The sequence below is a fragment of the Manacus candei genome, unplaced genomic scaffold (genome assembly GCF_025592945.1).
Source record: "Manacus candei isolate 608988 ecotype Guabito, Panama unplaced genomic scaffold, ASM2559294v1 h1tg000028l, whole genome shotgun sequence".
Taxonomy (NCBI): Eukaryota; Metazoa; Chordata; class Aves; order Passeriformes; family Pipridae; genus Manacus; species Manacus candei.
In genome coordinates this window covers 13,286,310-13,299,432 of record NW_026138076.1, presented here as the reverse complement: position 1 = coordinate 13,299,432, position 13,123 = coordinate 13,286,310, and the positions used below count along the sequence as shown (strand labels likewise).

The following is a 13,123-nucleotide window of genomic DNA, read 5'->3' as shown; positions in this document are numbered from 1 at the left end:
GAGGCTATAAAGCCTTGACTACAATATGTGGATAACACTAATTGTGAGTGTGACACAGGAAACAACATGAGCATGTGCTAGAAATTGTGTGGCTGAAACAGGCTTCTGTATTTCTAGCAGGAAATAGAAATTAATTATTAGTATATGACCTGCTGTAACTGGCATTTCCTGACAAGTGCATGACTGTAAGAGTCGAGATACTAGTTTCCTTGGGAACTTCTTAGCACTTTAAAGAGTTTTATTTCCATTTTGGAATACATGAACACATGTATCAGAAATACTTGTTCTGGCCTTTGTGGTTGTTCAGCAGAAAATGTTTATATTTATCAAATGAAAAATGCATATCCTGCTTAAGGAGCAGAAGTACACATTGCATCACGAAACCCCAAACCATTTATAGTAAAAGGAAGAGTTTTTGAACAATTGTATCTTTTTGACCTGTAAGTGCAAAATATATTGGGAGACCTGTTGTTTAGATTTGCTGTCTTTAAGTTCAGTCTATACTTTTGATTTTCTAGAACCTAACATCAAACTTGGCCAGTTTTCATTAGAATTTTCATCCCAAGTGTATTTCTGCTCTTTAAATCTGGCTTCCCAAAATATGGACATAACTTTTTCCAAGAGACAATAAGGATATTTAATTCAGATAAATTTTATGTTTCTTTATATTAAAAAAAAAATCACATAGAAGTCAAAATATAATATCTTGAATTTGAGGAATGCAAGTATTTTCTGTTCAGTGACGGAGAGTATTTGAGTAATAATACAGTAGCTTCCCCCTGTAGAGCAAACCTAGGCTCTGGCAGCTTGCATCTGACAGGTAGCTGTTGGAAAGCAAGGAAGCTTGAGATGATTCTCAAGGCTCCTCTAAGGTGGTGTGAATGAACAAGAATATTTTTGGCAACAGACTGAAGATCTGTGTGCTCTAACATCCAGAAAAACATTTTAATCCATTAATTACTGTGAAACTAGGCTTTGATGGAGACAACTTTTTAGAGGACGCCTCAGTTAAGCAATTTATTTGGTACACCTGGGTGTTCAGAATGGACTACCGCTGGAGAGAATTGGGAGTCCTGTCCTATAGTTACTCATAGCAAAAGGTGTCTTGGGAAAAGACAGCTTTGACCGAAACAAACTTGGTGTTTCAGGCCATCAGTGTTGCTTTCGACAAAGCAGCTGATTTTCATGACTACCTTGTTATTTCTTCTAATGATCTTTTGTTCAAGAAGATGCAGAATTAATGACAGTAGCAAACTAGAGGTGTTATTGCAAAATATAAGGGAGCAGTTAGTGGAAGAAAGAAAATAACATCTTTCCATCTTGTTTCCCTCTTTTGATCTGTACTACCGTTTCAAGTGAAATTCTAAACAGCCTTAAAAATGGAATGACATGAAGAAAATAGTGTAATATTATGTTCAAGCATTGGTTCTCATAACATTTCTAATAACTTTATAGTGGTAATTACAGTTTTATAGACATGAGAACTTAAGCTGTGACAGTATAACTTGCTAAAGTTGCATGGTATCTGATGGAGACTGTCCAACTCAGATGAGCTGGACTGAGACAGAAAACTTTAGAAAATACTGAGAAATAAGTAGTTACTTAGATAAGGTAAACTTACTTTTTACGAGATCATGAGTTTTACAGGGAAGGAAAGAGTCATTCTATGTGACAAATGAGAACTAATATTAGAGTTCAGAAGCCCTGTAAAGTAGAAACCAGGCAGTTACAGAGAAGTTAAATAGCCTGTATTACTACATCAGGACCTAACTCTGCAAGGCTACTCTGTGAAGGTGGACATCACTTCTAAATGGGAAAACAAAGATCCCTATGAGCCTAATAATTCCACGTAATGCCTGTAAAAGCATGAAGAGCCCACAAGTAAATCCATGTTAAATACATAGTGACTCATAGGAATCCTGTTTGACTGGTTCTGTGCTTTAGTGTTTCACACACTAAACATCGGGGAAAAAAACATCTGATTCTCCATAAAGGTACCTAGCAAATGAAAGACGTAAAATATTAGAAATTACAGTGAGTCTCTATCAGCTAATCACATAAGTGTTGTTTCTGAGTCTTAATTCTGTTTGAAGTAGTAAGTCAAGGTGAAAACTGATCGCTTATTTCACTTAGTAAGAAGGCGGTGCATAACACAAACAAAGCCACTGTATATTTATTGACTGGAGATGGTTAATGACGTTTTCATTTTATCACAGTAATAGTCTGCTACTCCTTTCAAAAATACACATGGAGCAAAGTGTAAATCCTGTTTATTGTGCTACTTTCTTGGCTCATTTCTTTGGCTTGCTTTTGCACCGAGTGATGCAGGAGAAATGACTTCTCAAGGGGGATTTAGGTGAGGTAGGGAGGAGGTGAGTTTAAAAGAAACTAATTTCTAAAATTGCTGATTTCTAATTAGAAGATTTATTTAGAGGATTGGGTTTTGCCAGGAAAGAAGGAACAGGGACTGGTAGAAATTCTGTGGTATAAGGACCAAAATCATCAAGGCAAATGTCATACTGCAAAGCGGATATGAATGGCCCTTTTGTTACCCCTTGATAATTACCTCCAGGCTGTAGCTGATGACACATGAGTGACTGGAGTTTGTGCAAAGGTATGACTCAATTTCTACACTATGGCCAATGATGATCACCATCTTTTCATGACTGGTGCTGCACAAAGATGGAGTAGATTCTAATTTCTAATGCTTTGTCCCCAAGAGGAGTATCTCCTCGGATGAGGAAGACATCCTGTTGACAGCTGAGACTGTACCTGTATTAATTATATATAAATTATGATCTCTTTTTCAACCTAAGCTCATCTCTTGTAAGGTCTAAACATACATGTTACAGAAGTGCTTGCAATTTTATAATTCATTAAAACTAATTTACTATGTTTTTAAGATGCTCAGCATTTCTCTCTTAAGTTTAAGAGTAAGTGCTTGTGGTTTAGTTTGACAGCAAATGGCTTGCAAAAACCAGGCTTTCTTTTCCCAAAATAAAATTAATTTGGCTCTATATATGATAATAAAACACACATAAGTGCTTCCATTCTTTGCACTGATTTGTTCTATGCGCTCCAAACAAATTTTATTTAGTTTGTTCTAATAAAATGCCTTTAAAAAAAATCACAGTGCTTTTATATTTAACACTTAATTTTCTACTCCTGTAAGTTTTGAGTCTTGAAATTACTTGTTTGCAAAGTTTTGTATTGCTGATGAAAATTAGAAGGCTGATCTACAGCTTTCGCAGTCAGAGATGTTTCCACCTGCCAGTTATGCCAGTGACAGGTACAGTTGCTGCCCTCTGCCTGGGCCTGTCCACGTGCTGCAGACTGCTTGGGACCAGCATTGTCAGAGCCTTTCTCTGCCTTCTCTGGGCAGGCATCACGTTGCATCCCAGCATTAAGAGATGTGCATTCCAGTGTAGTTACTATATGTTTGTGTCATGGGAAAAGTCCACAACACGATCTGATTCCCTGAGATGTTTCACAGGCTAGAAGTGAGTTGTGTCTCTTCCTTTGCAATGTACTAGTGCGTTGCAGTTTTTGGTTGCAGCAGTCCACAATGCTTCTTCTGAATCTGTTAATGGGGTGGACTAGGCAACTGTGGCAGGTAGTTTATCACATAGATACCAGTGTGACATAGCTACTTGAAATTTAAAAAGAAAACAAGTCCTTATATTTTGGTATACAAATGTGAACTTTTCAGTGTTGTTTTTTTGAATTTTTCCTTCTTTACTACAGCTCCAAAACAGTACATATTTCATTTCCCAAAGGAGTGTGCTTGTTTAAAATGGGAACTGTGATGTGTGGATAATTACTACCAGATGGGCGGTGTTGGCTTATTTGGACACACATACTCGAAATCCGTTTTCTGCCATGGTTTGCTCTTTTATATTGAGTAACTGTGGGAGGACTCGCAGTTCTTAACATGGAGGAAAAACTTGCAAAAGGTAATTAGGCCAGGCACAGCCTATCTGTGGCTCTCAAAGCTTTGATTTGCAGGCAGAGCATGGGGCTTCCACACCAGTGCCACTCCACCTGCTCAACAGTAGGAGTGTGCAGGGAAACCTGAAATCAATAGTCTGACTAGTTGCACATCCTCTCAAGGAAATAAAGTTGTGTGTTTGCTGTAAAACTGTGTGCTCCTCTGCCAAGGAACTGTGGGATGGTTGAGGAATGCCCACTTATTCCAGCTTGAGAACTGCTCAGAACGTGACATCTTGGAGGTATGTTTTCTCTGTCTTCTGTGAAGATTTTTTTTATAGGTACATAGCCAGGAAGGTTGGGTGCTTGGTACAAATATCTCTTTTGTTTGTTCTGGAATATAAGCTTTTGTAGAGCTTCCTGCTTTTAAAGCAGAATGATGGAAACTGTTCAGACAATGATGTGTCCTCACCCTTGTTTGTATCTAAAATGACCCTAGGCTGGTCTGTTTGAATCTCAAGCTGTAGCAAAAACAGCTGGTTGCCAGGAAAAATGCTCTTAAGCCTGTAATTGGGCTGCATAACTGCCAACAAAACAAATATGAATGACAAATTTCGTAATTTATTCCGTTCCTGAATTGGTAATTTTTGTCATCTTGAAACTGTCATGTTCTTTAACATCCTACCTTGGCCTCATCTTTTTCAAAAATGTTGTAACAGAGTATATCACACCCTCACAAGTGTCCTTGCTATGGGGCACACATTGCGCTGAACTTGCTTGTCAAATTTTCAAAACATGTGAAGGATTTTTAACTGGCTAATCTTTCATGTAACAAGAAATGTCCAAGTCTTCTTTATATACTGAGAGCTCTTTCGTAGCGTCCAATAGCAGAGATGCATTGCCTAATATTGCCTGTGGCAAACCTTTTATCCCCAAGCTCTGTTCTTGTTCCTTCCTATAGCTTCCGTGTTATAGCAGGGAGAACATTTTGGTTAGAGCTCAACCTACAACAGATTCTTTTTAAATAAGAAAAATAGGTACCCAGTAATCTACCTGATCTTGGCATAAATTCATAAATTGTACTGGAAACAATTGTAAATGAGTATGAAGACCCTTCTTGAGTCTTGGACAACTAATTGAGAATGATCCCTATTGCCAGATTTATCTGGATAACAATGCCAAAATTGCTTGATCCCGTATGCTTCCACTTGGTTCTGCTCTTTCGATTTCCATTATTGATTTTTCAACTAGAATCTTACTGAACATAAACTAGAAGGTTACTGGATATTCCAGCTCAAAGCACATGCACACTTTTCTTTAAATTAAATTCTGAAGACAGGCCCTTACTGGACTATTCAAGTGCTTTTGGTATTTTACTGCACTTAGATTTCAGGTTTGGGAAACTTTCATGTTTTCTTAGGGAAACCCCCTCATACCTGGAGCTTCAGTTCTCTCAGAACTTAGATAAAAGTGTGCTAGATTAACTGCTAGTCAGTCTGACTACTTCATGGGGCTGCTTAACCCCTTAGCAACTTATTCTTCTTATTTTAGGCTGGCAGTTTCTATGGCTAGCTTTTTCTGAATGTATTCTTTAACAGGAGGTGATGATACAAGTCTGTCTGGATTTCTTGGATTTACAAAACTATGAATGGGCAAGCTAAAGATTGAGGCAACAGGTTAAACACCACCAGTAAAAAGCAACACAGGCTTAAGAGCAGCAAGAAACATTAAAAAAAAAAATCTACTAAAGCAATGTTAGTGTATTTTACATTGAGATTTTAGTCTCAGCCTCTTGTTAGTCCTTAGTATATTCTGATCTCACATGCCCTTTTCTCATCAAATTTCTTTAACTAAAAGCAAATGCAAAATGTGTGCACCATGAAGAAGACCCTTTGGAAACAGTAAACAAGAATGTTAGCGTTTCCAAAGGGTCTGCAGCATGGTCCAGTCATTAGGGAAGATGTGATATGTTTTACTAACAGTGTGGGCAGGAAGAAAGCAGGTTCAAGGACAATGACTGACAATTAGAAGAAAGAATGAATATGCAAACCAAGGGGGCACTATAGGAAAAAAAAAACACCTATGTGTGTTTGTACATACTTCAGTAATGGACTGAGTTACTGCAAAAGCTTTGGAAAATCCCATCAGCATGAACATAAGTGCTTTGGTAGTTAACTTGATTATAGATCCACTACATGGTTGTGTCCCAGCATGTAAGGATGCAGCATTCACGTTTTCATCATCAGATGCTGTGTCCGTAGTGGGAACACAGGTGTTAAGCTGGAGTGAGATGACTCATCTCTCCTTTTTGAGCAGAGAAGCAGGGAAGACCAGGGTGAGTCCTTTCAATAACTGAGCTCTCTGGTATCCTGAGATTTACCATCGAGAGCTAGGCGTGGTTTTCAATCGTAGCCCACTGCCACTGTAAAAAGCCTCTAAGTGCTTAATATGAAATTACAACACAGCTACTTAATAGCCCTACTAATGTGTCAGTGTCCAAATAACTGTTAAGACTGCTTAAACTGAGTAACTGAAAGGGAATCTTTCCCATACAAGATCAAAAATATAAATATTTCTAGTAAAGGGCTGGCTGGTTGTTCTAACCAGCCTTTACAGCTGCAGAATAATAATATAATTAATAATAAAACTTGCAGCAAATAAGAGTGTGTAGCATAAAAATTACTCATTTCGATTAGTCTTGTGTCAGACCTTAATACATGACTGGTTTCTGGGTGCTCATTCTTTGTAGTTTTTCTTAAGAATGGTGTATTCTGCTGCTTTATTTGTTCTGCAGGCATGCAGTGAGTATTCCCTGCCTCCAGAACAGGGTGCTCTTAAGACAGTAGCCTGTGGTCAGGCTGCAGCAAGAGTGACCAAGAGGAAACAGGGAATCTGTTGTAAAGATGAGGTTTTCCCTGGGGAAAACCGGGTGCAGGTGTGGCCCTACCAGTCTGTGAGCTCCTCTGGTGTGGTCAATTGTGGACAAGTCTGTGTGATTTTTGGGCCAGTGTTTTGGGGGGGGGTGCCCCCCTCTATTTTTGCCTTTTTTTTTCTTTTTTTTTCTTTCCCCTAATGTATCCTAGCTAAAAGAAAAGCATATAACATGAGTTTCAAGCTCTTTGCACGCACAGGGCCTATGAACATAAGCGTGGGCATTGACAGCAGCAAAGTCGCTGTATCTGTGGGTCTCCCGTTCAGCTCAGGCCTCCTGTGGCTTATTTGTGCATCAGCAAATTAGGTGTGAAAGCAGCGTTATAGCAAGCTCGAAACGCCTGCGGAGAAGGACAGTGTTCTTTCTCTCTGTGATCCCGGCTGCCGCTGGAGCAAGCGGAGATCGATCGGTCTAATAATGTCTGGGGCTCGCCTTTCATAAAAGAAGGGCTGTGGCTTTAAGTAATCGCTGGCTGCCTGTGCCAATTGCAGAAGCTGCAGTATCTGCCGCTGTCGGGAGCGCCCGGCGCGGCAGCAGGATAACCTGCGGAGGCAAGGTCCAGCCTGCGGCTCGGCCAGACCTGCCCGGCTCGGCGGTGCCGCCGCCCGCCGTCGCCGATGAGGGCCGGGGGGCCGAGCGGGGGGCTGCCGGCGCGGGAAGATGGGCTGCTCTAGCAGCAGGCTGTGCCTCTATTCTCAGTGTGCTGCAGCAAGGGTAATGAGTGTTTGTTTCACAGCTTTGCCGACGGCGGGGAGCAAGGTGAAGCACCCTGCCAGGAGGACGCGTGGACCTTGCCACCCCCACGCCGTGGCCATGGGTGTGGGGTGGCGGTGCCGAGCCTTGGAGCAGCCCTGCCGTGGCTGTGCCTGTGCCGCTCCCTGGGCTGCAGGTCTAGGGGCACAGGGGCCTGACCGGCCACCTTCCCTGGCCAAGGCACAGCTCCCGGGAAGAGCAGGGAGATGGGTGCTTCTGCTTTGTTATGATCTGTTCACAGATTCCTTATGATTCTCTCTGTGTAAAAAACACTGTCTATCTTAACATTAAGAACTGTGAGCAGAAGGGTGGGTTGTATTCAACTTTGAACAGGGCTGTGCCTTTCCTTCATGGAAGACTGAGTGTTTAGCAAAGTTTTTGGGTTTGTGTTTGAGTAAGCTTAAGATAAATATTTAATGCATGCCTCTTTCACTTATACACTATACTTCTGTGCCCTTGACAGCTATCAGTTGATTTGTTCTGGAGGCTTGTGTTGCTACACCCACCATAAAATATGTAATTAATTGCTGCGAAGTAGGATTTTAATTGCAATGTTATCCTGGAAAAAGCTTTTCTTTGTTTTAAAGTATAACTTCCTTAACAACAGAAGAACATCTGTATATATTGTAACAGATGAACTGTTATCGTGATTCATATCTTGGCTTCTTGTTCCTGCCTCTTGTTTTCCTGCAGAACACATGTAAGTTAATTGTTGGAAGGTGCCCCGCTCAGATCACTGGTAACCAAATGTTTGCATTTGTTTGTTTATTTTTCTCTGCAGAGGGAGGAAGCACTGAAACAGCGTAAAGAGTTATCTCAAGAACTAGTTAACCTTCGAGGAGAACTAGGTAAGAATTTATTTTTGTATTCTTCATTAGAACTAAAATGAAGCAAAACAGAAAGACAGATGCCCTGGTATTGTAATGACAGTCATTTAATTCCCTGACTGAATTCCGCTCAGAAGCTTTAAGCGCTGTGGAGCCCTGACAGCGTGACCCCAGGTTCACTGAATTCCTGGCACTGATCTGACTGCGCCTAGCGGGGCCTCCTTGCAAAACATGCATCTGATGACCCAAGCACTCGCTTTTTAAAAATGGGAGGATGGCTGACAGCATGTATACTTCTGTTTGATCCCTAACTTGTTTGTATGCTGTCTTCTAGAGATTTGCTGGCAAAACATTCATAAACCTGTAAAATATACTGTGCAAAATCTGCATTTTTGCTGTAGTGACTTGTAGGTGGATGAGTGTAAAATTAAGGAAATGCTTTCAGGCTGATGAGATTAAGTCTTTGAACTCATCCTGGTGGGCAGCTATAATATGAAATTAAGCTATAATGTGCAGGGGCTGGTTTAGCCAACTTTGAAGCTTGATTTAACTGCATTTAACTCAAAACCAGATCATTTTGTGAAGTGTAAAAAGTAATTGGATTGAAAACGATAACACTTTAAAGTAAAAATAGTGTTCTGTAAAAACACACTTATCATGAAACCTCTTTAAAAAATAATAAAAAAAAAGCTTTGAAACCAGAAGTAATACATGTGGAGCAGTTTCAGATATGACATTGATGGAGAAGTTGGAAACACTTCTTTTCACATGCTTTGAAAGTCGAGCATTGTCTCAGCCAAACAAGTGTGAGTGTAGGTCTCGTTAGATGCGGGTGGTGCGTTTAATGTTCAGATTTAATTTTTAGCACTGATTAATAAGGCGGAGGTTCCCTGGCAAGTGCTCAGAGTTGGAAGTGCAGTGGGGAGGGAGGGGTCGCCCTGTCTCCCCAGCTGAAGCAACAGAGCACAGCTTCTCCACTTGCCACTGTTCCTGTCATCCAGTTTAGAGGGTTATTTAAAATGCAGTTTTCTAAGAGCTTTATTTGTTGTTGCATAAAGCTAAAAGTGTGTGAACTGAGGCAGTATCACAAGCAGAGAAATATTTGTAGTCTAAGTAGGTAGGTGAGAGTACCAAAGACACTGCAGAAATATGTAGTGTTTCCTTTCTCAGAACCTTAGTACTAAAAAGCTGAGGCTTTTCTAGAGCTTGGTTCTGTCCGGCATCTGTCAAGCTGCAGCTTTTTTTAATCTTCCTGCTGATATGAAGCACCTGGACTGCAGTTTTGCTGTTGTCCCAGGCAGGTCTCTGTAGGGGCTGGCTTTGAAAGAGCCTGGCCTTCCTCTGCCTTTGCATCTCTCTCCCTGGGCAGCTGTGTGCCCAGCCATGCAATGAGCTAGCTACCTGGGGACCTAAGGCAGCTGAGATCAGTGACTTGAAGTGCTGTTTTGCCAAAGCTGCCTGGCCTGGCTCAGCATGTGCCTGAAGGAGCACTGGTGCTGGAGCAGAGAAAGGGGAAGGAGCAGGAGGGTGAAGGGCGGTGTCCCCCATCAGCCGCAGCCAGCAGTTCTACTACCCTAAACTGACAACAGAACTAGAGTTTTAGTGTGGAAATGGGCTTCTTACATCACTACAAAGTTGTGTTATAAACATTATAAACTAGGTGGGTTTTTTTAATGTACTTAGCATGACTTTCTGAGCAAACCCATTTGTTTACCTCATTGTGAAAATGACTTCAGAAGGATTGCTATCGGAGCAAGAAAATCTCTTCCATAGGCTTGCATCTTCAATATTATTTTTCCTTTATCAATCTAGGTACTATGTTTATCAGTTACCTGGAAAGGGAAAATTTAGCTTAAATGTATGGACCAAAAGCTACTTTTACCCATTACCATTTTTGGGGGCTTTGGCGGAAGTTGAGGTACCTTTCTACTTTGATTAACAGCCTGCTGAACTCATTCATGGAACTCCCTTTGCAAGAATGAATATGCCATTCAGTAGGTTGATAACTAGAAAAAAACTTCAAATATAACTGTGCCTGATGGATCTGTGACACCCAAGTGCACAGAGGTCTCAGACGGGGATGCTGCTGGATGAAATCGTCAGCTGGTCCCCTCACGGAGAGCTGAATTTCCTGGATCAGTTCTGCAGGAACATCTGAATGGCAGCCTTGGGCTCGCTTCCCTTTGTAAGGTTTCCAGACCATGGTTTCAGTGAGGCATTTATCTTCATGCGGCTTCTTTGTCTTAACCATGTCACACGTCTAGCCTGTCTGTACTGCTCTCCTCAGCATGTAAAGGGAGTGGATTTAATTACAGAAATGAAAAACTACATAGGTCTTCAATCTTATGTAGCTTTAAAAATAACTGGGTTTGGGTTTTGTGGGTTTTTTTAAGTTAAATTATTCATTTGTTGACAAGGTGTGAGAAAGGTATTCTTGTAACAGTAGCTTTAGCTGAAAATAATCAGCTTAAATACACACCTGCTAATCAGCTTTCTATTGACACTGTTAAATGGCTATAGCTGAACTTAACATTTCCATAGGCTGTTTTGACCTAAGTACTGTGAATTTTGATTCACAGTAGGATCTAGGCATAGGTTGTCTCAGACAGTGCAGTTTTAATCTTATTTGGCGATGTGGACATGTTCCCTGGAGTCCCAGCTCCATGGTTTTAATGCCTGTTGGTTTGCACTTTGAGGGCAGTCTCAGAAGAGGAACCTGGTGTGCCCAGCTCAGTGTGCTCTATGCCCTGCATGTTGCCAAGTTTAAGAGGAACATGAAGGCCCCTGCAGCTTGTACCCTGCACAGTTTGGATTCCTCAGTTTCTTGCTTTGAAGTTTAATTGTGCACACTCCCAAGGTCCTGGATTTACCTTGTAAAACCAATTTGGCTTGCTGTCAGATGGTCTGTTTTGCTGGGTTATTCCATACGACCCTTTCTACCAAAATACCTTTGTTTAATGACTTGAATATGCATTACCATCCCAGAATGGCCTTTGGCAGTGACCATGTGGCTGTGCTGACCGTAGGGCAGATGGTTACCAGACACTGCTCTCTGCTCTCACTGGCTGGAAATGCATGCAAGGATTAGCAATGAAAGGTATTTGGGATGGGCTTTTCCAAAGGCAGTTCAGATTCATTAACAATTGGGTTCTGAACTTGGGTTTCCTTAAAATCTCCAGCTACAAAGACTAAACTTCATGGTTTGAATGTAAATGCCTTAGTTCTGGGAGCCTGGAGCAGGTAGGGATGTCCTGCTTGTCACCTGTTTCCCTTCTGAAGAAGCAAGCTAAGTGTATAAGTTGTTTCTAGTTCCTTGTTTTAATTACGTAAGTAGAAATTGCAAGAGCCGCATATTTCTTGAGAGGTACGAAACTACTCCTCTAAATTAATTGCTCTCCACATTGTTTCAGAGCCTCTTTGCAACCATGCTGGATGTGATCCAGCTCAGTCCTGCTACAAAACAGCAGGTGCAAAGCTGACTCAGCCTGTGCCCGTCTTGGCCCTTTGAAAATTGCCATTCGTGAGCCTTTCTCTGTGGCCTGGAGCAGCCCGAGTGTACCCTGTACAGCCAGACAGATGCTGATCCCCTCTCTCTCCCCTCCAGTTGCTGCATTGAAATTGATAAACTATTTTTTTCAAAATACCTTCATACTCTCTTTTTGTTAATAATAAATTATCTTCAGAATGCTTTGGAGGTTCAGATAGAAGAGACTATTGTGTTTTACAGACAGGTGGAGTGAATGTGATTTGTTTTTCAGGGTAAGGTGATTCTTAAAAATACTTAATAAATAATTCTTTCAATTATTTGAGGCTGGGCCTAATTTGCCACACGTCATACACTTGCTTGCTGACACTTGTAGCGTTTGCAGCATTGGGGGTGGGAACTTACTTCCTGATAAGTGAATGCTTCACATATTTATTCAATCATACCTACTTAAATGTAGCTTACAGCAGGCTTTTTTGGTCTACTTGCCTCATCTCAAGTTGTCCAAGAATAAAAATACAAAATGTGGCTTAACGTCCTGTATTGTTAGCCTCATTATAGAAGTAACACCAAGAGAAACTTGGTCAGAAACTTGAAAGCTTGTTTGGGTAGAATTTTCAGTATTGAGAATCTGCCAAAAGCATAAATTAGTTATTAGATATATTTAAAAATATATATTGTACGGAGAAGAAAATGAGGCTCTGTGACTACAGTAGACTTTATGGTCAAGTGAACATACATCTTGCAGTCTGAAATACAGCATTCAAGCAATGAAGTGTTAGTGCAGTGTAATGTCACATAATGCTAAATACTTGGGGTTTTTTGTGGTAATTACCCCCCTTTTCACATCCTCTCATCTATTAAAATGCTGCCAGCTTACTGTCCTAGTGAACTCAGTTTCAAAATTGCAGTCAGTCTACTGCCTTTTCATAAATCATAACTAGGCCAGTGAGTGACTTGGACAATTTTATGAAGATAACTATTTGTTACAAACAATTTAATACAGGGTTCAAAAAAAAATCCAGTATATTTTATCCTATTAGCATTAGGTTGTGGTGACTTTTAGGGGGAATGTAAGGTGAAAAATGTTTTATCTAAGCAGTTTAGCCATAAAGACTGAATTGCATGATGAATGGTTTATAATTAGAAAAAAAAATTGACAGGAGATACTGCACAATTGTAAGGTTTTACCTCCTGGCT

General features: G+C 40.7%; 1 protein-coding gene across 14 annotated transcripts in view; it reads left to right on the top strand.

Moving 5' to 3' along the window:
* Window positions 1-13,123, top strand: part of MTUS1 (microtubule associated scaffold protein 1) — a 131,726-nt gene that overhangs the window by 105,040 nt on the left and 13,563 nt on the right. For 13 of the 14 annotated variants that reach the window (XM_051790294.1, XM_051790293.1, XM_051790295.1 and 10 more), the window contains one exon: window positions 8,394-8,460. In XM_051790294.1, the coding sequence (XP_051646254.1) occupies window positions 8,394-8,460 (67 nt within the window). Of the gene's footprint in view, window positions 1-7,384; window positions 7,574-8,393; window positions 8,461-13,123 lie in introns of those variants that run through there. The other variant, XM_051790300.1, reaches the window with a different exon arrangement.